Source organism: Callithrix jacchus, chromosome 2 (genome assembly GCF_049354715.1).
Source record: "Callithrix jacchus isolate 240 chromosome 2, calJac240_pri, whole genome shotgun sequence".
NCBI lineage: Eukaryota > Metazoa > Chordata > Mammalia > Primates > Cebidae > Callithrix > Callithrix jacchus.
This window is the reverse complement of record NC_133503.1, coordinates 154,412,072-154,435,927: the sequence shown is the minus strand read 5'-3', so window position 1 is coordinate 154,435,927 and position 23,856 is coordinate 154,412,072. Positions and strand designations below refer to the sequence as shown.

At 40.6% G+C, this 23,856-nt stretch overlaps 1 protein-coding gene across 7 annotated transcripts in view; it reads right to left on the bottom strand.

Moving 5' to 3' along the window:
• The window catches only part of PLPP1 (phospholipid phosphatase 1), a 99,173-nt gene extending 78,967 nt beyond the window's left edge, over positions 1-20,206 (bottom strand). For 2 of the 7 annotated variants that reach the window (XM_078365500.1, XM_078365501.1), the window contains exons 1-2: positions 19,812-20,206; positions 17,112-17,197 (exon numbers count right to left, since the gene is read on the bottom strand). In XM_078365500.1, the coding sequence (XP_078221626.1) occupies positions 17,112-17,142 (31 nt within the window). In that variant the 5' untranslated portion in view covers positions 17,143-17,197; positions 19,812-20,206. Of the gene's footprint in view, positions 1-7,799; positions 7,901-17,111; positions 17,198-19,492; positions 19,780-19,811 lie in introns of those variants that run through there. The other 5 variants (XM_008992061.5, XM_002744965.7, XM_078365502.1 and 2 more) reach the window with 4 other exon arrangements.
• Between the last annotated feature and the right edge of the window lie 3,650 nt (positions 20,207-23,856).

Sequence of the window (23,856 nt, the reverse complement as noted above, 5' to 3'; positions counted from 1 at the left end):
GGTCAGGAGTTCGAGATCAGCTTGGCCAACATGGTGAAACCCCTACTCTAATAAAAATACAAAACAATTAGCTGAGCGTGGTAGCAGGCACCTGTAATCCCAGCTACTCAGAAGGCTGAGGCAGGAGAATCACTTGAATCAGGGAGGCGGAAGTGGCAGGGAGCAGAGATCATGCCACTGCACTCCAGCCTAGGCAATAAGAGCGAAACTCCATCTCAAAAAAATTAAGAAAAAAAGAAAATTCAAGAATCAGAATGTTTTTAAAGAAAGCAAGCTGGCTGGGTGAGGTGGTTTACACCTGTAATCCCAGCACGTGGGGAGACTGGTGTGGGTAGATGATCTGGGATCAGGAGTTCAAGACCAGCCTGACCAACATGGTAAAATCCCGTCTCTACTAAAAATACAAAAATTAGCCGGGCATGGTGGCAGGCACCATCCTAGGTATTTGGGAGGCTGAGGCAGGAGAATCACTTGAACCCGGGAGGGAGAGGCTGCAGTGAGGTGAGATCATGCTACACTCCAGCCTGGGCAACAGAGTGAGACTCTCTCAAAAAAAAAAAAAAAAAAAGAAGAAAAGAAAAAAGCTAACATAGAACTTATTAATAACAGTATTCCATACCATCCAACATTCAAATATCTAAAAATTGGAGTTAAAAAGTGGATTGTGCCAAATCTATACCAGGAAATACTACGTTTCCAAAGTCAAAAGAGCAAAATAAATTATAAACTACACATACACACACGCATACACCCCCACCCCTTTGGGGAAAGAAACAAGGTATGGGGAGCTCCTCTAATGGAAAAGTAATTTTTAACTTGGAAAATTTGTAACAGATGTACAAGAACACCTCATCAAATATTAACAACACTGTATTTTAGTGGTCTTTCTTCAAAGGCTTGTCAAAAACCAGTAAATTTCAGAAGACAAGGCAGGACAGTGAATCAAGGAGGAGGCTCCCCTTTGAAGCAGTTTCTACAGAGTTTATTTAGTCTTTAAAGAACCTGTGACCTGCAAAGGTCCAGATATTATTTGTCCAGATATTATTTAAGCTTGTAAAACAAAGCATCCTATATTGAGGTGAGAACATATGGTTAAGTTTCTTCTCTCTTTGAACCAACAATGAGATTTCCAGTCTTAGCAATTCCACCCACAAAATTCCCTTAACCAGTGAAGTCTCCCTTATTAGAAAGTGGGAAAGAAGTAATTTCTCCTATTCCATAGTAAGGCCCATATTCCAAAGAATAACAAGTATATGTTTTCTACTATGACTTTTTTTCTGTTTTTGAGACAGAGTCTCGCTAGCACGATCTCGGCTCACTGCAACCTCTGCCTTCAGGGTTCAAGTGATTCTCCTGTCTCAGCCTCCTGAATAGCCGAGGACTACAAGTGGGCATCACCACCCACAGCTTATTTTTTATTTTTTATTTTTAATAGACAGGATTTCACCATGTTAGCCAGGCTGGTTTCAAACTCCTGACCTCAGGTGATCCCCCTGCCTCAGCCTCCCAAAGTGCTGAGATTACAGGCATGAGCCACTGTGCCCAGCCTATATTAACTCTTGAATAAAGCTGGCAAATCTTAATGCTCTTATAAAAATAGGGTAATAAATTTCTGTAAAGATTCATACACAGGTTAGGAGTGGTGGCTAATGCCTGTAATCCTAGCACTTTGTGAGGCAGAGGTGAGAGCATCTCCTGAGCCCAGCCTGGATAACACAGTGAGACCAGGACTCTACAAAAATTTTAAAAATTAGCCAAGCATGGCAGTGCACATCTGTAGTTCCAGCTACTCGGGAGGCTGAAATGTGAGGATTGCTTGAGCACAGGAGGTCAAGCCTACAGTGAGCCATGTTTGTGCCACTGGACTCCAGCCTGGGAGATAGAGGTAGTGTAGGGTGGTGACTGACAGCATATTTTAACACCTTTAAGGAGACTGCTTTAGCAATCAAACTTACTGAAATCAGACTGACTTCATTTCAATCATTTTAGTATAAAATTAGTTATCTCAGTGTTTAAAATATGTGTAGGAAAAAAAATTTGAGAATCAAAAATACAAACAAAATTTTAAATAGCCAGGCACAATGGCTCATGCCTATAATCCCAGCACTTTGGGATTACAGGCATGGTAAGCCAAGGCAGGCAGATCACTTGAGCCCAGGAGTGTAACACCAGCCTAGACAACATAACAAAATCACATCTTTACCCCCCCAAAAAAAAAAAAAAAAAGTAAAAAAATTAGCCAGGTGTGGTGGCATGCACCTGTAATCCCAGCTACTCAGGAGGCTGAGGTGGGAGGATCAATTGAGCCCTGGAGGTCAAGGCTGCAGTGAGCTGTGATCATGGAAAACAGAGTGAGGAAGACCTTGTCTCAAAACAAACAAAAAAATTAAACAACTAAATAAAATCCAGACCTGACATTTCAACTGCTTTTCAAAGTTCATATCCTCCCACCATAAAAAAATTTTAAATCTTCAAAGAATTTATGTAGGTCCATCATGTCTAGTTTGAAGTTATGGCAAATGACAAGGGTCCAGAAACTAAAATAAACTCATACTAAGGTGTGTCTCAGAAGGAAAACATAAAAACTCTTACTTTGGCAGGAAGTTACCAAATTGGCATATCTAAATTGGTAAGCTTTGTTTAAAATACACACATTTTTTTTTAAAGGCACACAAATATAAAACATACATGCCAAAAAAGTCTGTCAAAATACTTATTTATTGGTTATGATTATTACAGTAGTAAATCATATTTCCATTTCCCCAAAAACATATGTTTGTATCATTCAAGTTATTTTACACAGAAGATAAACTGAAGGAAGGATTCCCACAAATTATTCCTTTGAGGCTAAGAGCAAACTTACAATGCTGAAGCTACACAATTAACAACTGTTACCACAAGAAGCAAGAAAAGAGGACAGGTAGACATCAGCTTACTGAGGGCCTACTCAACACCAGCTACTTTATTTACATAGATTCTTATTTAATCCTAACAAATCTGTGAAGTAGACAGTATTCACTCCATGATACAAATGAAGAAACTGAAGCTCTTTAGGGCTAAATCATCAACTGTGCAACCTAGCACAAGGAAATAGCAAAGCAAGATTATGAAATTTTGAATATCAGGCTCCAAATCCCAGACTCTTTCCAACTGTCAGGGATAGTTGAAAAACAATGTATCAAATTCTCAGCAATTAGAGTTCCCTAAGGGCAGTCAATTATTCTTATACCATTGTTCTAAAAATGACATTTCTCCTTCCCAAAAGATTATTCTTCCCCCATCTGGCACATCATAGGAAACCATGAAAAACATCCCAGACTATTCATGTTTCAACTGATACCCCTAACAGACCTTCTTCCCATCCTCCTCAGAGATGATCCAGCTAGCCTGTGCTTGTTATTTTCTAAAGGAGGTTCATGTTGCACATGTATTCACTCAGTCAATATTTGAGTGTCTTCTCCCTAAAGCTACCACATTCTCCCTTCTTTCTCAATTCAACTTTTTCAAAGAATAATCTATACCCAGGGACTTCCATTTCTTTCAGCTTCCAACTCACTACTGAAATGGCTTTACATAAGGTTATAAATGGTCTCCGTGTAACTAAACCCAATGGACACTCTCCAGTCTTTATCTTGCTTGACCCTTCAGGAGAATGTAAATCATTACCACTCTCTCCACTTGGATTTCCAGAAACACTCTCCTGGTTTTTAAGGTATTGCTTCTCAGTCTTGGTGGTCTTTATTTCCTCCAGCCAATCTGAAATGTCAGTGTTTGTCAAAGCCCAGTACATCTTCTTCCCTGTTCACTTCATAACTTTTTCCTGAAATTTCATCAATTCTCATGGCTTCTATTACCACAAATATGCCAATGATTCTCAAAAGTCTGACCATTCCTCTGAGCCCTAGAACCACTTATCCAAATGAGAACTTGATACTTCCAGTTAAATATTTCAAAAGCATCTTAAACATTACATGACCCAAACCAAACTATCTCCTCCCCATCCCCCTTCCTATCAAACCAGGTTCTTATCTAACATTCTCCAGCTCAATAATTGGCAGGAACCAACATATGTTCAATTATACAAGCCAGAAGCTTCAGAACTTTTCTTGACATTTCTCTCTCTCCTACAGTCCACCTTCAACATGTCACCAAGACAGGTATCCTTTACTTCCCAAATACCGCTGAAATGTATCTACTTTTCTCCATTTCTACCATCAGTCACCACCACCTCTTTCATCTCACTATCTACCTCACTTGGACTGTTAAAGCAGCTTCCTAACTGATATCCCTAAATCCATTATTTCTTAGCTCTAATCTATGATTTTATCCTGCAGCCAAAGTAATCATTTTCAAAAACTACGCAATTCTTTTTTTAGACCCCTTATTATAAACTATCATAGCATCCACACTTCTCCTTTATAGTACTTATTGGTTCATTTTTAATATTTATTTGTATGATTGGTTGTATCTCTATTACCTAAAACAGTGCTTGGCACCCAGTATATGAGCAACAGATATTTGTGGAGTAAACAAATGTCTACTGTGACGGTCAGTGGGCCACAGGCCAAGGAGAACATACAAATGAAGACACAGCCCTTTTCAGATAAAGAAACTGAAATTGTAAACTCAGGTGAGTACCCAAGCAGTTGGTGACAGAACTGAGATTCAAACTCAGACCTGTATGTTTGCGGTGTCCATACTCAACCTTTATGCACCCCATGAACACAAAAGAATTCTGCATAATATCTATATAATAGTAAAAATAAATGGAAATTTATTTCATATCTTAATAAAATACAAAATATTCTGTTGAATTGCGAGGTAAGAATCATCCTAGCATTCTAAGCTCTTTAAAATGGTACAACACTCTGTTCTTCTGTTCTTTGGGTAATTATAGCTTACATAAATATATAACGGTAGCCCACTCAAATAGTACTCATTTACATTATTTATTGCAGAAAGTATTAATATGTCTATCTCTTATAATTCACTATAAGATAATTCACTAAAACATGATTATGGCTACCCTTATATCAACTATAACACTTATGCTACAATTCTATTTGATTTGACAGTTCAAAATTTCAAACTCCTCTGCTTTTACAAGTTTAATTTACAAAATATTCAACCAAATTACACTATCTTCCAAATCAAATATATTTTTTTTAGTTTTTTCAAGACCCTGTCTCACTCTGTCATCCAGGCTAGAGTGCAATCACAGCTCATTGCAGCCTCAACCTTCCCAGGTGCAGGTGATCCACCTCAAACCCCCAAGTTAGCTGGGATTATAGGTCTGTACCAACAAGCCCAGTTAATTTGTTTTGTTTTGTTTTTTTGGTAGAAACAAGGTTTCGCCATGTTATCCATGCGGGTCTTGAACCACTGGGCTCAAGTGACCTGCCCACCTCTGCCTCGCAAAGTGATGGGAATAAAGGTTTGAGTTACAATGCTAGGCCCAATATTTCATTCTTAACCATGAAACATATGAGGATATGAAATAAGAGCTACCACCACAAGTTCTTCAAGTGAGTTGCTCTTTTTTCTAGCAAATCTTGAATGGACCTAATTAATTGACCAACCTAAAGAGCAAATTCCCTACTTCAGGCAATGTAAATCACTATCAACGTGATTCTAGACTTAATGCAACTCAAAATCTCTACCACAATCTCTTTACTGTATTCCAATCTCTGACCTTCCAAAGCATGTCCTCATGATTAATCCTCTTTCCTCTCAAAAAAGCCTCATTCTCTTTCGAGGTGTTCTTGCAAGGCAAAAACAGACCTACTGGCAATATTTGCTTTTTTTTTCTTTTCTTCCTTTTTCTTTTTTTTTTTTTTTTTTTTTGAGACATTGTTTCCCTGCAGTTGCCCAGGCTGGAGTGCTGTGGCACTATCTCTACTCACCACAATCTGCACCTCCCAGGTTCAAGTGATTCTCCTGCCTCAGCCTCCCGAGTAGCTGGGATTACGGGCATGCACCACCATGCCCAGCTAACTTTGTATTTTTAGTAGAAACAGGGTTCCACCATGTTGGTCAGGCTGGTCTCGAACTCCCGACTTCAGGTGATCTGCCTGCCTCAGCCTCCCAAAGTGCTGGGATTACAGGTGAACCACCTCATCTGGCCTTTTCTCATTTTTCAATTTTGCTTTTCCTACTCTCATCTCTGTCTCCTTTCTTATCAGAAGAAACATATGTAACCAAAGCCAGGCAGGAGGCCTATACTACTTTGTGTCAGGGCTCATTTTCCTATATTACCACTTTCTAAATACTTTGGCTTTCAACTTTTTCCTATTTTCTGCTGACAGTAACACCCCATTCTTAGCCAAGCTAACTTTATAACTGATCTCCCACAAGCCCACTGCAGTGGCTCAAAATAGCCCCTTATATACCATGTGCTCTTTGTCTTCCTACCCTGAGTCCACTCTTGTCAACTGCTGCAAGATGACTCTCCTTAAAAGTGAGGTTCATTTACCACTGTGATCCTGAGAGATAAACAAGGAACACGTTATTCTCATTATAATTTATGTATCAGTAAATGAAGCAGCCATGGGATCTTGTCCATGAGATCACAGAGAACAGGAGAGGCAAGACCAGAATCTGACTTCTAAACCAACTGTTTTTACTACTAGATTATACTTTGAACTCTTTAAATAAAGGGTTCAAACTAATTGCCACTAACTAAAAAATTATCTACAATGTCAAATCCTAAGGAAGTGGGGGAAATCCATGAAAAAACTTAACTTCACAGAGGGTAATTACTGGTTTTCAGATTTGGTTCTGAATACCAAATTTGGTCTATAATTAGACTATATTCAATGGCAACACTGAGAACTTCATTCATACTGCGGAATATAAAGTAAATTTTAATACAGATAGCCACACTAGCCATAAAGTTGAGCATCATCCGTAACCTGCCTAACAAGTTTTGATAACATCACAATTTAAGAAACCTTTTCTCCAAGTGGCTACTGTGTTAGACAGAGACAATAGTTGGAAAGGAGCACATTTAAAACTCCTTTCTCTTATTCATGTCCTTTGAAAAATAATAAAACATGACAAATGTCACTTCCCTCTGCTACACTGCATAACTATGCTAGTGATATTTTCCAGATCAAATTGATATGTTCTCTTAAAAGTGTCTTTTTAAAAAAATTTTAAGAAAAAAATGGCCGAGCACGGTGGCTCACACCCGTAATCCCAGCACTTTGGAAGGCCAAGGTGGGTGGATCACCTGAAGTCAAGAGTTCAAGACCAGCCTGGCCAACATAGTGAAACCCCATCTCTACTAAAAATACAAAAATTAGCTGGGTGTGCTGGCAGGTGACTGTAATCCTAGCTACTCAGGAGGCTGAGGCAGGAGTATCACTTAAACCAGGGAGCCAGAGGTTGCAGTGAGCTACAGTTGCAGTGAGCCGAGATCACACTATTGCACTCTAACCTAGACAACAAGAGTGAAACTCCATCTAAAAAAAGAAAAAAGTATAAAAGTATGAATTTTAATTACATTAGTCATCTATTTAACAAGTTACCTTTCTGAAGAAGACAGTTACCTAAAATTACGACAATCCCAGAACACTATAAATGGTTGTAATAATTACATACATCTTCTTAAACCCTACAGAAAGAATAAAGGATAAATTATTCATCAAAAGAAGTTATGATGAGAAGTGGTAATGTTTAGCTCATTCAACCTGTACTTTAAGTTAGCTCTTGACAAATTTATAGTCAAGAAATAAAATCTTCATGTTTTAGAAGCTGAGGACTAAGAGAAGTTATTACTATTCAAACCATGCTCTCACCTCACACAATTCTTTATTTATTCGATATCTAGTTTGCTGTTCTCTTCAACCATGAACTTCATTTAGGTACCTTGCCTATAAGCTGCAGGAATATTGTTCACCTAGAAGTACAATCAGAAGATCTGAGGTATCTGATTCCAGAAAGAAATAAGTTAGAAGTAATTAAAACATTTTCCACCATGATCTGGGCACTAGGAACTGAAATACAAACCAAGTTTTGACTTCAACACTGTTTAAACTGCAGCTAGGACAAATTAAACAACAATAACAAAAAAGTCGGCCGGGTGTAGTGGCTCCTGCCTATAATCCCAGCACTTTGGGAAGCCAAGGCAGGTGGATCACGAGATCAAGAGTTTGAGACCAGCTTGGCCAACACAGTGAAACCCCATCTCTATTAAAAATACAAAAATTAGCCAGGCATGATGGTGCACGCCTGTAGTCCCAGCTACTCAGGGGGTTGAGGCAGGAGAATCCTGGGAGGCAGAGGCTATGGTGAGCTGAGATCATGCCACTGCACTCCAGCCTGGGCAACAGACCGAGACTCCATCTCAAAAAAAAAGTCACCAACACATGAAATCACTTTTAAATAGCAGACTGTGTCCATGGTACCAAATTGATTTATTAGCTTAATAATAATAAAAATGGCAAAAACATGTGACTGCCTACTGCAGGCCAGGACTCTGCCAAACACTTCACATACATTATCTCATTTAATTTTATAGCACCATGAGGAAGTCACTATTAGCATCACCTCTTCCCTCATTAGATGAGGAAACTCATAAAGAGTTGAGGTGACCTGTCCAACGTCACACAAATTAGTAACATGGAGCTAGACTTTAAACCCTGGAAGAATGGCTGACTCAAGTATATTTACTACTCATTCATATAACAAGTATTTGAATGGCTATCATGTGCCACACACTTCCTAAGCACCCATATTAGAGTGTTTTCACCTATTAATGTGGATAGATTCATATCCTTGTGAACTATCTACAGGAATTATTTCAGAATTTAGCAGTAGCCAAAAGTAATATGCCCAAAAGTTTACATGATCTCTGCTGTCTAGCAACAGCAATGGTTTCAGGGGAAATTGTTTTGAAATAAAGATAGACTTCAGGCCAGGTACAATGGTTCACACCTGTAATCCCAGCACTTTGGAAGTCCAGGAGTTCACTTAAGTCCAGGAGATCCAGACCAACCTGGGCAACAAAGTGAAACCTTGTCTCTACAGAAAATCAAAAATTAACTGGGGCCGGACCCAGTGGCTCACTCCTGTAATCTCAGCACTCTGGGAATCCAAGGTGGGCCAAGTACTTGAGTTCAGGAGTTTGAGACCAGCCTGGTCAACATGGTGAAACCCTGTCTCTACAAAAAATAAAAAAATTAGCCAGGCATGGTGGTGTACACCTATAATCCCAGCTACTAGGGAGGTTGAGGCAGGAAGATCTCTTGAACCCAGGAGGCAGAGGATGCAGTGAGCCGAGATTGCACCACTGTACTCCAGCCTGGGTGACAGACCGAGACTCTGTCTGGAAAAAAAAAAAAAAAAATTAGCCAGGCATGGTGGTACATACCTGCAGTCCCAGATACTCGTGGAGGCTGAGGTGGAAAAATCACTTGAGTCTGGTAGGTCAAGCCTGCAGTGAGCTGTGATCATGCCACAGCGCTCAACCTGGGCAAGAGTGAGACCCTGTCTCCAAAAAAAAAAAAAAAAGACTTGATTAAAAAACCTGTCTCTCTCTCTTTCCAAGGCTTTGTGTACCTCTTGAGGATGGTGACCCTGTCTAACTCATTCTTAGTAATTTCAGTGCTAACAGGCTCTTGATAACATCATACAGTTTTATCACTATTTCCTATGAGTCTGTCTACTACCATAAGTAATAGCTATTAAAAATCCATGGGTTATATTTTTCCCTTGATCAAAAAATAAATACCTATTTTTGGTATCTCCAGTGATAAGTAGGGCATAAAATGAGGCTAATACTATGTATCTCAGAGTTTTGTGATGATTACATGAGTTCATGTGAAACATTTACCAAAGGCATATACTAGGCAGTCAATAAATAACGCTTTCTTCTCTTCTCATTTACCTCTGTAACACCAAGCAGCAAACTCATCTCTCCTATTACTGACACAAATGAACCAAAAGGCAAGGCAGAACCTGGTTTAACAAGTTGCCAATTAACTGAAGGGCTCATCCACTACACATTTCCTTTACGTCATTTTCCTGGACACCCCACCCTGAAAAAGACTCAGGAGACATTTCCAAGTAGTGACAACTGAGGACTAAATCACGAGGTTCTAACTATATTTGCTAGAATGCATTACCAATGCATTCTATTTTGTAACTCTGAACTCCATACACATGATTCATTTGAAATACAGGGAAGGATAAAGGTCTTCCTCCTCTGTGAAAACCTGAAATGAATGCCTATAACAACAATGCTATTTGAAGAAAAAGTCTGAGCATATCACTGAATAGGGGAAATTAGTTACATCCTCCAGTATGATATAACCTCATTGCTAATGCTTAATAGTTATTGAAAATCTGAGATACGAAATATTGAAGTGCCTCTTCTTTGTTTTTATAGATATAGGGTCTCGCTCTGTCGCCCAGGCTGAAGTGCAGTGGTGCAATCACAGCTCACTGCAACCTGCAACTTCTGACCTCAAACAATCCTCCTGCCTCAGCCTCCCAATGTGCTGGGATAAGTCACTGCACCCGACTTTCAAGTGCCTGTTTTAGACAGTAGACACACTCAAGATGGGAAGCAGAAACTGACTCTGAAACTACATCGTAATAAACATACAACTAAGATAGCTATAAAATATTTAAGCCACCAAAAATAATCATTGTTTTTATAGCCAATGAATTCCCACAATCTTGCCTTTCTCACCTTCTCCTTTTTTTTCTTTACTTTGAATATTTTTTTTTTTGAGACGGAGTTTCGCTCTTGTGACCCAGGCTGGAGTGCAATGGTGCAATCGCGGCTCACCGCAACCTCTGCCTCCTGGGTTCAGGCAATTCTCCTGCCTCAGCCTCCCGAGTAGCTGGGATTACAGGCATGCACCACCATGCCCAGCTAATTTTTTGTATTTTTAGTAGAGACGGGGTCTCACCATGTTGACCAAGATGGTCTCGATCTCTTGACCTCATGATCTACCCGCCTCAGCCTCCCAAAGTGCTGGGATTACAGTCTTGAGCCACCGGGCCCGGCCTACTTTGAATTTTTGTGGGTACATCATAAATTATATATATGGGGTACATGGGATATTTTGATAGAGGCATACAATTTTTAATCATTACATCAGGGTAAATGGGGTATACATCACCTCAAGCATTTATTCTTTGTATTACAAACAATCCAATTATACTTAGTTATTTTTAAATGTAAAATTAAATTATTGACTATCATTACTCTGCTGCACTATCGAATACTAGACCTTATTCATTCTATTTTTTGCACTCATTAGCCATCCCCACTTCACTCTCTCCATTTATTACAACCTTTCCAAAATACAGACTAGTTAATCTGCATTCAAAAGTTATAATCCTCAAAAATGCATTTCCTAATTCCTGACTATACCATTGTTAGCTGGGTTGCCTTGGTTGAGTTTCCCAATTTCCCTAGGCCTCACTTCCGTCATCTACAGAATGCAGATGACCAAGCTCCTGAGAGAGTTATTGAAAGACTGCACAGGCTACACAAAACCTAGAGAGCACTACATAAATGTCAGTTATTATTTTTATCCATTCTGACATTTAGAAATAAAAGTTATAGGCTGGGCGTAGTGGCTCACACCTGTAATCCCAGCATTTTGGGAGGCCGACGTGGGTGGATCATGAGGTCAGGAGTTCAAGACCAGCCTGGCCAAGATGGTGAAACCCCGTCTCTACTAAAAATACAAAAATTAGCCGGGCATGGTGGTAGGCACCTGTAATCCCACCTACTCAGGAGGCTGAGGTAGAGAATTGTTTGAACCCTGGAAGTAGAATTTTGCAAGGCTGCAGTGAGCCAATATTACACCACCGTACTCCAGCCTGGGTGAAGAGCGAGGCTTCACCTCAAAAAAAAAAAAAAAAAAAAAAAAGTTACAAAATTCACTATTAAAAATACCATTGATACATACCATATTCCAGCCACATCGGCCTCTTTTCTGTGACAAAATGCCCTTTTCTCCTTTTGCCCTCAACACCTGCTCCTCCCTATGCTTGGAATTTTTCCCCAGCTCCTCCATGGCCAACTCATTTTGCTCCTTAAATCTCAAGTCCAATACCTCTCAATTCAACTATTCCCTCTTCAGAGAGCCTTCATTGAGATTGCAGTCCCCAAAAGTCTAACTTTCTTATAATCTTGCATTAATTCTGTCATAGATTTTACAAACACCTGTAATTGTTTTATATTACTGGTATGGAGATATTATCTTTTTTACACTGGTATTTCCAGCTCCTAGCATTGTATTAAAGAAAATAATGTGTTCTTAATAAACAAAAAATGATGCAATGTCAAATACTTTAAAACAACATTGTGCTCACACAACATTAAAAACAATTTCAGTTTAACATATGTCAAAATGTTTGAAAAACAAGAGTTTAGATGCGGAGTTTAGTCCAATCTTTTAGCTTCTCTGAAGCACACTAGAATAATTGTCTTGGGCCACACACAAAACACACTAACATTCACGATAGCTGATAAGCTTTAAAAACATTGCAAAAAAATTTCATAATGTTTTAAGAAAGTTTATGAATTTGTGTTGGGCCCTATTCAAAGCCATCCTAGGCTGCATGCAGCCCGTAGGCCACGGGTTGGACAAGCTTGGTTTAGAGAGAGAGGATATAGAGACGTATTACACAACAGTTTTTCCTTGCTGTCTGTTTAATTGCAAAGAGCAATTCAAATAACAGAATTTATACAAATGAGGATGTACAATGAAGGTCATTCATAAGTTTTAGGAATAGTAGGCTGGCCACAGTGGCTCACGCCTGTAATCCCAGCACTTTGGGGGTCCAAGACCGGTGAATTACCTAAGGTTGAGTTTCAGACCAGCCTGGTCAACATGGTGAAACCTCATCTCTACTAAAAATACAAAAATTAGCCCAGCTACTTAGGAGGCTAAGGCAGGAAAATCGCTTGAACCTGGGAGGCAGAGGTTACAGTGAGCCGAGATCACGCCATTGCACTCCAGCCTGGACAACAAAAGCAAAACTCTGTCTCAAAAAAAAAAGCTTTAGAAATATTAACTCTACTTTTTTTTATAAGTGGAGTAATCACTCCCAAGACCTCGGCAATAAAAAAGTGACTAGAGTGTAGCTAACTCCATTTTCTGAAGTAAGCTGAAATTCAGGACTTATCACTGTATAAAATAACAGTTTTTCCATTTGTTTAATTACGCTTCTACCACAGACCTATACAGATCAATTTTCACCATGGCTGGAATTACCACTACTTAGAAATCATGTATATGGCTTTCACACATGACTAATAAAACACTAGTTTGAAAAGCATTCCATGAGTACTCATGAGAAACATTGTAAAGTTTGTGTTTTTGTCCCTAATACAAAACTAGTTGATGTTATTTCTACCAATTATTATGTTACAGGTGGTAGGATTATAGAGGATTATTTTACTTAACAAACATATATAGTGTATATTAAGTGCAAGGCACTTTACATATTGACTCATTTAAGATAATCATAGGTACTTTTATTACATAGCTAAAGAACAGAGGCACAAAGAGGAAACTTACCCAAGGTCACACAGCTGAAGGGAGGAGCTAATATTTGAATCCATAGTTCATTACCAGACTATGCTGCCTAACATTTTAAAGAAAAACATAGACTAGTTTTTCATAGTTTATAAATAATAAGTCAATCCCAATTTTATCATTTTTGTTTGTTTAAAAAATTAGAGGTGGGTCTCACTATGTTGCCCAGACTGGTCTCAAACTCCAGGGGGCTCAAGAGATCCTCCCACCTCAGTCTCCAAAGTACTGGGATTACAGGCATGAGCTACCACACCTGGCCCCTAATTTTAGACTAGCTTCAGTTGAGCAAAAAGTAACCTGCCTGAACCATTTGCACATTAAACCTAAACAGCAAGAAGACTGAAGGGAAGATGAAGAGAAGGAAGGGAAGTAGGGTGGCGAGGAAAGAGTAACAATAAAAAGGAAGGTAAAAGAAGAAAGAAGGATAGAAAGATAAGAATGCTACTTGTAGCCAGCATTCATGATCTCTGGATAGCAAATGGTTTTTTTGAAAAGAAGAAAAGAGACAAGACAGTATCTCTATAACTCCCTAATTAGTTGATTGTACAGACTGTATATTTCCATTTCAAATGTTGAATTAAGGCACCTAAATTAGGAGGAAGTAGATAATTAACATTCCAAATTTTTTGCCAAAAAACTGAAATGTTAATCAGTTCACTCAAAATCTGGGAGATTAGTGACTTTTGCAGCCAACTTCTCTTTTTTAAAAAAAATATGGCATACATTGACAATTTTAACTTCAATTTCTTAACCAAAAGAATCAGAATGATTTCCCAAACTAAGTAACATATTGGAAAGTTTGGTAGAGCTCTGCCAAAAATGACTAAATGAGAAAGAGATTAACGAAGATCCATAGCACATTCTTGAGTTTCCAAAGGATGTAATTCAAAGTTAATATAAAAGAAGAATTTACATTTCATAAAAATCTGTAAGGGGAAAGTTTTCTGAACATTTCTATACTCTATTCCAAGTAAGGTAAATTTAAGTTAAAACTCAACTGAATAAAACCAACTAGAGCCAAATAGTAGCAATTTTCTCCAGGCTGCTGCTTTTGTTCCAAACTACCCAATTAAAGAAAGAAAAAGCCTTGCAACAAAATTCTAGACTGACCCAAGACCCAGTTTGACAAATTTTTGTTCATTTTTTGAGATTCCTTCCCTCTCTCTGTGGCTAGAATAATAGAGAGAAAAAACAGAAAAACAAAACCCACAAACTTTCATCAGAAGCAAAAGAAGTTTAGAAGTCTAACAGAATTTAAAGAGAAGAAACAGCAAGTGGTCAGGACAGGTACTATGTCTTGTTTACTTATTTTTATCTTCAGTGCCTAACACACTGTCCAGCATCTATGATATAGTTAACAAATGTGTACTGAATATGAGTGAATGAACAAATAAATATTAGGAGAAAAGGGAAGGCACAAAATGCTGGAGACTATTAGCAAGTGAGAATCCTCCCAAAATACTTGCTTTTTCCCCCTTTGAGGAAGGGACCCAGATTGAGGCTTAACAAAGGGACCGCTCCTTAGACGTATCCTTAAGGTGTAAAACGATGTCAGCATTATGGTGATAACAAATGGCATCAGTATTTGAGATAATTACTGGGGTAAAACAAGCAACGGGGACCCCACAACCACCTAGCATTGGTGGCAAATGCTTTTGCTGCCAGATTTTACTGTACACCCATTGACTTTGATTTGACATAATGATGATACCACATTTGGAACATGCTGAGGGAACCATAACCCTCTCCTTCCCAAGAAAGCCAGCATGGCAGCCCATGGGCTCCTGTCTGCATTTGCCACTAAGGACAATTGTAATTGGTGTCTAATGCAGAAAGGGCAGCTACCTCAAACCTGTTTTAGATATAAATAAACATTATCAGTAGGATCATGGCAAGAAAAACAGCATACTCAAATGAAGCATTCAGAAAAATTTAATGAAGGAACCATTTCAAAAGGTACAGGCAGGGTTTAGGGAAAATAGCAAGACACGGTGGGGTACCTCTAGGTTAGCAACATCAGGAAGCCATTACCATTTCCAAGTCTAAAGTGGGTAGGGAAGGGTTATCAGAACCCAGAAAGATCTATAACTGTAGATGGCCGGCAGAGAGGGCCATTATTGAATACGAGTTGTGCCCTACTCACTGAACAGCTTTGGCAAGACTAAATCCAGCAAGAGGGAACTAACTCTTAGGGAGATCCTTTCTGATGTCCATCCCACTGGGCAAAGCTAACCTGAAACCAAAAAGGAAGGGCTCAGTTGATGTAGCCCATAGAAGTCATTTCCCAGAGCCACAGAGCAGAGTGGAGAAAAGATCTGGAAGGGCAAATGGAACACACACAGCACAGAAAGATATTCTAAATGATTGTCAAACAGCAAAACACAGGTATATAGAAAGTTTTGTCAGTTCCATCTAAATCTTCTAGATATTGTGGGACCACCCACAAGTAAGTCATAAAGATTGGTACTTACTTGGGTTCCTACTGCCCTATACCAAGTTGGAAAAGGAAAAAAAAAAAAGAAGAAGCTATGAGTAATTCCAGGTAACTCTGACCTTTCTGCATCTCTAAGAGTAAACAGACAAGTCGTTTATCTGCAATGCAGCAGATCTAAGACAAGGCCCTTCTCTTTGCTCAAAGGGAACATATTCCAAACCTCCATTATCGTACTTACCATGATGTATTATAACCTCTTGTTTATTTATTCTTCATTGCCTCTGAGCCCTTGAGGGCAGGGATTATCTTATTTATCTTTGTATCCCTAGACCCTAACATGGTACTGGGCACGAAGCTGGCCTTCAATCAATAGGCACGGAATAAATTAATGAACTCAGTGTCCATTAATTGGCAGCCTAATGCCATAGTGGCTAAAATCTGAAATGACCCTTAGCAATTAAACACTAATAAGTTGTATTCAGGCCATGGTTTAACACATTGGGCTAAAACATAGCCCCTTTCATACAGCCCACCACCATTCTCTGTACAGATTTTCTCATGCGCTCAGATGATGTATAAAACCTGTTATATAGTCACAGAACCAGTCATAAAAAGAGCCAGAGAAAGACTATGCTCAATCTCAGAAAGGAATCAAATATACATTATCTCTCAAAATTCTCATTCTTTTTCCAGGGATTTACCAGATCCACTTGACGAACCAACACACATTACTTCTCAAAATTCTCATTCTTTTTCCAAGGATTTATCAGATCCACTTAGGGAACTAATAATTTGAACATGTATACAGAGGAAGTCGTGTTTCACACTGATAAAGATGGCATAGGGACAGAAACATACACACACACACACACACACACACACACGGCATGTTTTAATTATTACTTCAACACACATCACTCTCAGTAAAATTATAAGTAGTTGTATAACAGGTTCACGTAACATCATCATATTAAAATGGCTATACTATATGATGTTGGGGTGGTCATTACAGAATCTGAAACATACTCACATTATAATTATGAACCACTTTCACATAACCCTGTATTTATGAAGTGCTTAATCATCTTTTTGTTCTAACAGTCAATTCTTACCTGTAGATTCTACGCAGAAAAAGGAAAACATTAACGACAAGTTGAAAACTCTCTTCAAGTACCAATTTTAGGTTACCAATCTCCTGCTGTCAGTAAAATGAATAAAAGTCAAATTTAATACAGCAGACTCCACCAGAAAGGTGTATTTGCTATACAACATGTGTCTTCCAAAAGTAAGTATAAAAAAGTTTCATATCTCCTGCATCACTGTTCTTCTTCACTACTGTTTGTAATGGACAGTTGATGCTGTTAAATGCAATGTCATCGTACGTATCTAATTTTTAAAAGTCAGTAAAATAGGTCACTTTCTACTTAGGAAAAGGGAATTCTGAGTTCATCTTGATCATACACTGAATTATTTCAAGAGAAATGCCAGTAATACAAAAACATAATGTTTGAAATAGATCAAATGCCTTTTTCTAAAACAAGCAAATCCTCAAAGCAAGCTTTCTCCAAAACCACCAAAGACTTTTTAAGTTGCAAACACAATTTTATCTTTTTGAGAGCCATCATATTCCTGCAACTGTCAAGTCAATGTAGCAAGAAAATTACTCTACCTTTATAGGATAATTATGTGATGTCTGTATCATGTTAAAACTACAGGCTACAACAACACATAATTTATAAAATTGTACTGCATGTCAGTTCCTCCACTTTGCAGGATTTTTTTTTAAACTGCAGGTCTACCATATAGCTTTGTGTTTAATACTATTAGTTTCAGCAACCTCAGAGCAGTATTATGTTTCACCCATCCTAATAAGTGTTTGGCCCATAGAAAAAACATTATGTTGTTTTACAAATTAATCAAACTTCCATAGTAGGAAGAGGGGAAAATGATATATAATTCTGATAGTGCACAACACGTGGAAATGATAGGATAATATTCAATATATTAGAAATACCTTGATTTTTTTCTGATTGCACATTTTCCTCTCCTTTCACTAAAATATAAACAAACTTTAACAAAGTTCCAATGACACCAAGTTAAAATATATTTTTAATGTAACATTTCTATGAAGGTAATTGTTCTTTTGTTGCAAATAAATTTGAATATGTTTAACTATTAATATGCCCGGACAACTGAAAGGACTGTGTTTTTATAAAGACAGTGTTCCAAAATTGTGTTCCCCTTTCCCAAACTTAATTCCTAAAACTCACTGTGGACCTAAACAGAAAGTGTTTTGGGAAACAACAAAGATGCTTCATAATAATAGATAAAATGACCCAGCACGGTGGCTCGTGCCTTCGGGAGGCTGAGGGAGGCAGATCACCTGAGGTCAGGACTTCAAGACCAGCCTGGCCAACATGGAGAAATCCTGTCTCTACTAAAAATACAAAACTTAAGCAGGTGTGGTGGCAGGTGCCTGTAATTCCAACTACTAGAGAGGCTGAAGCAGGAGAATCAATCACTTGAACCCAGGAGCCCAGTTTGCAGTGAGCCGAGATTGTGCCACTGCACTCCGGCCTGGGTGACAAAGGAAACTATCTAAAAAAAAAAAAAGATAACAAAATGGAATTTTCCTTACAACAATGACAAAACCAGGTAACAGAATTTATAAGAATTCCACAAGATTGCAGGTGCCTAAATGGTCCGGTTGGAAACTGGAGAGGGGAATAACTAGGAACTACTGGAGTAAACAAGGGAATCTCCTATCACCGAAAAACCATTATGCAGATCTCCATCTAAGAGGCTACAGTCACAGATCTCCCACCCTGAGAACTTGCCAATACTACTACTATTCTGATTACTTCAACATAAGTAGGACTACCCAAACTTCCAGCAGCTCTTGCTTTGTTTTTGATTTTTCCATCACATATAAATAGGTCACAGCATAACTGCCTTATACAATACATAAAAGGTTAAAACCACTCCTTCCAACGCCCATCCTTTATCCAAATGATTCCAATTCTTTCTCTTCCAAAGAAAGGAATAACTGGCAACCAGAAGCCTCAGAACTGAACTCTTCCAGTCAGGAAGACAACGTGAAATCTGCTGCAGCCAAGGATGTCTAGTGCTCCTTGCAGGGCTGTCACAAGAGATGGAAAGCTACACCATGGCAAAGTCTGTGCAGAGAAAGAAACAGTAGGTTCTGGGGTACCGCACCCTCCCCCACCCCCAAAGCTTCTTTAGACTTGGCGTGCTCACCCCTACTTGCAACCTGACAATTTACAATCTGGCAACGCCTTCTAATTAGGAAGGTTCAAGCCTTTTATAGCCGAAAAATTAATGGCCTTTTATAATAGCCTTTTATAGTCTGCTTCTCACGATAAATCAGGCACTGGCGCCTGCTACTGAGGATCCCCTGTGCATCAAACCTCCAGTTTCGTACTGAGATGGGCAGTGACCTGGTTTCTCTACAGTAGAGAGGGGAGGAGCCCACCCTGCTCTCCTAAGAGTGGAACTGGAAACAGAGGACAGGAGCAAGGCATGGAGCGGAGAGGCGTGAACAGCATTTAAGCAGGACTGGGCTCAGCGCACCGGCGGGCGACAGACAGCGGCGGGCACGCGGGAGCTGGGGTGCAGGCTGCAAAGCGGGGTCCCTCGGCTGCAGAAGCCGCCCTCCGTGTACTGCCCCGCAGCAGCGCACGCGTCAGGCAACACACCCCCCGCTGCCAGTCGCGGCTCTGCGCAAATGCCCTCCCCGGACAGCCGTCCGCGCCCGGGCGCACACGCCCCTCGGGCCGGCGGCGCGTACGTACCCAGCAACACGCAGAGCACATCGAGGGCCACGTACGGCAGCCGCGTCTTGTCAAACATCGTCTCTGCCCTGGCTGCCCGGCGCGGGCGAAGGCCTGAGCTACGGGACAGCGGCCGAGGCCCTCGATTCTCGAGCCTGGGCCCGGGGCTGGCGACGGCCCCGAGCTACAGCTCCTCCCAGCCGGAGGAGGAGAGCAGCCGAGGGCGGGCTGAGACCGGGCGACGCTCCCACCGCCAGCAATGGCGCCCGGGGCCCTCCCCTCACAGCCCCCGCAAACACTCGGTTAGTGCCGAGGCGCTCGTGTGCCAGCCGCGGCAGCTTTGTCGCCTCAGAACCTCCTCGGCCGGCCACGGCCTGCCCTAGCTGCTCCCAGTCAGGATCCCGGCGCCCTCTACCACAGGCGGGGCGTCCAGACTCGCGCTTTAAGGATGGAGACCGGTAGGGAGGAGGAACGCGGGGTCTGGCCCCTCCCGCCGGGCAGCGCAGGACCGGCCCGCGCGCGGCCTCGCGGTCGTGGGGAGCGCAGCAGGGGCGGGGCCGTGGAACCCCAGTCCGCGGCGGTCAGCCAATCAGCGCCGCCGGCCTCGCCCCTCCCGACCTGCGGCAGCCGCCCAGAAGTGCGGCTCCGGGCGGCCGGGCAAGGCACGGGGGCGGCTCCCGTTCCGATCCGTGGGGTTTTGCTCTGGACCGCAGTTCCTCGGGTGGTCTCCGATTTCGGCCTCTGTACCCCCATTAAGCATTGCTGCTTTAAGAGAGCTAGGCCTCCTGCTCACGATCCTAGAGCACGGGCTGCCTGCCAGTCCCCACCCCTTCCATGGGAATCAGGTAATAAAAGAGGTCAGATTGTTAACACTGAGTTTAAGCGGGGAAAAGAGGTCAGAATAGGCTGGAATAGAGACGCTCTCCTTTAGTTCGGTACCTCTGAGCCCTTTCTCAACTAGGCCTCAACGTTGACCATCCTGTGTCCTGGCTGTGCCCAAGTATTGGCAAGAATCGTGCTAAGTCATACATCCTCGATAACTGATCACCCTTGAACTCTTGATATTTAATATCAGATTCGATTCTCTGTATTCCACCTTTGCTGCAGAAGCCCTTGACCTGCCTTTAGTCAGAATCCTCCTACCCTTGATGTCTCCTCTTAGTAATTTTCCGTCCCCCGTCACCTCCCTCACAGACACGGTGCTCGTTCCTTGCCTATAAATCCCTTGCTGTCTTTGCTGTATTCTGAGTTGAGCTCAATTTCTCTCTCCTGTTTCAATAGTGGTGACCCTTATTGCAGTGATGTTGAATAATTTATTCATTGTGTTTAACAAGTGTCAGAATAATTTTCTTTAACCAGCACTCCCCCTGCCCCATTCCCAGGAGGACCCTAGCCCAGATTTAGTAATCTCAAGTTTCCTAATCTATAAAATGGGGATGTTGATAATGCCTGCTCAGTGTTCCAGTCTGGAAGAAGTGAAGCCCAGAAAAGATTAGATGAAAGTGACTTTAGCTAGAGTTAAACCCTCTACAGGTGTTAATGATTGGTATATTTTCTTCTTATTCAGACAAAGATGTAAAACACCAATCACAAAATGTACCTACCACCTCTTAGACATTTCTTGCAAAGCACTCACGAAACCAATGGAAAGATAACATTAAACACAGGGAGTCTGAAGATATAGCCCCAAGTAAGCTCTCACAAACAAAAAATACATTTGAAGAAAGATGTTTTTCTTTAAAACTAATGTGAATGTTTTATTTTGCCTCTTGTTTAAATAGCTGTAAAAGCTTTAAGCAATTTACACCTGAGAAAGATGTGTCATTGTTTATCATGTGGCTTTATTTACTTCCAAAGTTACCAGGGCCTCAGATTGCAAGTCACAATAAACTGAAAGTACTTGTGATGTCTGAGTATTAGGTATTTATTCAAAAAACATTTGTTGAGCACCTATTGTGTTACAGTCTAGGCTCAGTATCTTAAACAGCTTTTGAAATAACATTTACTTTTAAAAAATATTTTGTTTTTACTTTTTGTGGGTACATAATAGGTGTATATATTTATGGGCTACATGAGATGTTTTGATACAGGCATGCAATGTGTCATAATTACATCATGGAAAATGAGGTATCCATCCTCTCAGGCATTTGTCCTTTGTATTACAAACAATCCAATTATACCTCTTAGTTATTTTTAAGTGTACAACTTAATTATTGACGATAGTGTCCTGTTGTACTATCAAATATCGATCTTATTCTTTGTATTCTAAAGCAATAAACATTTACTCTTAAAGTGTGTTTTCAAAAATAAGCATTCAAAAAACCTTACTGATTAGTGATCTTTTATTTATTCACAAATTCATTAATTCAACATTTATTGAGCCCCTAATGGATACCTGGTACACAGCTGTGGAAAAGCTAAAACAAACGAGAATATCTCTGCCCTCAAGGGTTAGCCTGAGGCCCAGTTAGAAAGCAAGTGATTAAATCAACACTGTGATAGAAGTGTTTTGTAAGTATACAGGTGGCACACAGAGTAGGGATTTTACCTGGGAGCAATACAAATACAAAAATTCTAACAGGTGGTGTGTACCTGTAATCCCAGCTAGTTGGGAGACTGAGGCAGGAGAATCACTTGAACCCAAGAGGCAGAGGTAGCAGTGAACGGAGAAAAGCACCACTGCATTCCAGCCTGGGCGACAGGGAGACTCCGCCTCAAAAAAAAACAAAAGCAATTAATAAACCTTCATTTTTGTAAAGAATGACTAAAAAATATTATTTTGTTTTGGAGTGGGGAAGTTTCATTCCTTTTGGGGGGAATTTTTTTTGTTTGGTTTGTTGTCATAAATGGATTCTGGTGTGATCATTGGAATTGAGAATGAGGTAAATAACTTTGAAATGGTGGTGAAAATAATCATTTTTTTTTTTAAGACGGAGTTCCACCATCTTGGCCAAGCTGGTCTCAAACTCCTGACCTCATGATCCACCTGGCTTTGCCTCCCAAAGTGCTAGGATGACAGGTATGAACCACCATGCCTGGCAATAATAATTTTTAAAAAAGGAAACACAAATTAAATAATAACATCGGCTAGGCACCGTGGTTCTTGCCTGTAATCCCAGCACTTTGGGATGCCAAGGCAGGCGGATCACAAGATCAGAAGATGGAGGCCATCCTGGCTAATATGGTGAACTCCTGTCTTTACTAAAAATACAAAAATTAGCTGGGCATGGTGGTGGACGCCTGTAATCCCAGCTACTTGGGGGCCGAGGCAGGAGAATCACTTGAACCTGGGAGGTGGAGGTTGCAGTGAGCTGAGATCGCACCACTGCACTCCAGCCTGATGACAGAGCGAGACTCCATCTCAAAAAAAAAAAGAAAAAACTGAACACTATTAATACCTTCAGAGGAGGTAGGTAGCTATGAGTGTGTCATCCCTGGACTGAACATGAAACCTCAGAGGCAAGAGCACTGACTCCATGTCTCTGGAGTTTGTGCATCCCAGAAAAAATGAAAGAAAGGAAAGGAAGAAAGAAAGAAAGAGAGGGAGGGAGGGAGAAAGGGAGGGAGGGAGGAAGAAAGGGAGGAAGGGAGAGAGGGAGGGAGAAAGGGAGGGAGAAAGACACCTCAGAGGCTTGTATAAATGCTTAACAAAGTTTGCCCTTGGGCCTATATTTTTCTCCATGTAATATAGGCATCAAACAAAAGCAAAGTAGGGTGGAGCTTCAGAAGACAGTCCTAGCTGGGGGCGGTGGCTCGTGCCTGTAATACCAGCACTTTGGGAGGCCAAGGCAGATGGATCATGAGGTCAGGAGTTCAAGACCAGCCTGGTCAAGATGATGAAACCCCATCTCTACTAAAAACACAAAAATTAGCCAGGCGTGGTGGTGGGCGCCTATAATCCCAGCTACTTGGGAGGCTGAGGCAGAGAATTGCTTGAACCCTGGAGGCAGAGGTTGCAGTGCACTGAGATCACACAACTGCACTCCAGCCTGGGTGATAGACCGAGACTCTGTCTCCAAAAAAAAAAAAAAGAACAGTCCTAAAGCTCCCTGAAGAAGAAAGAAGC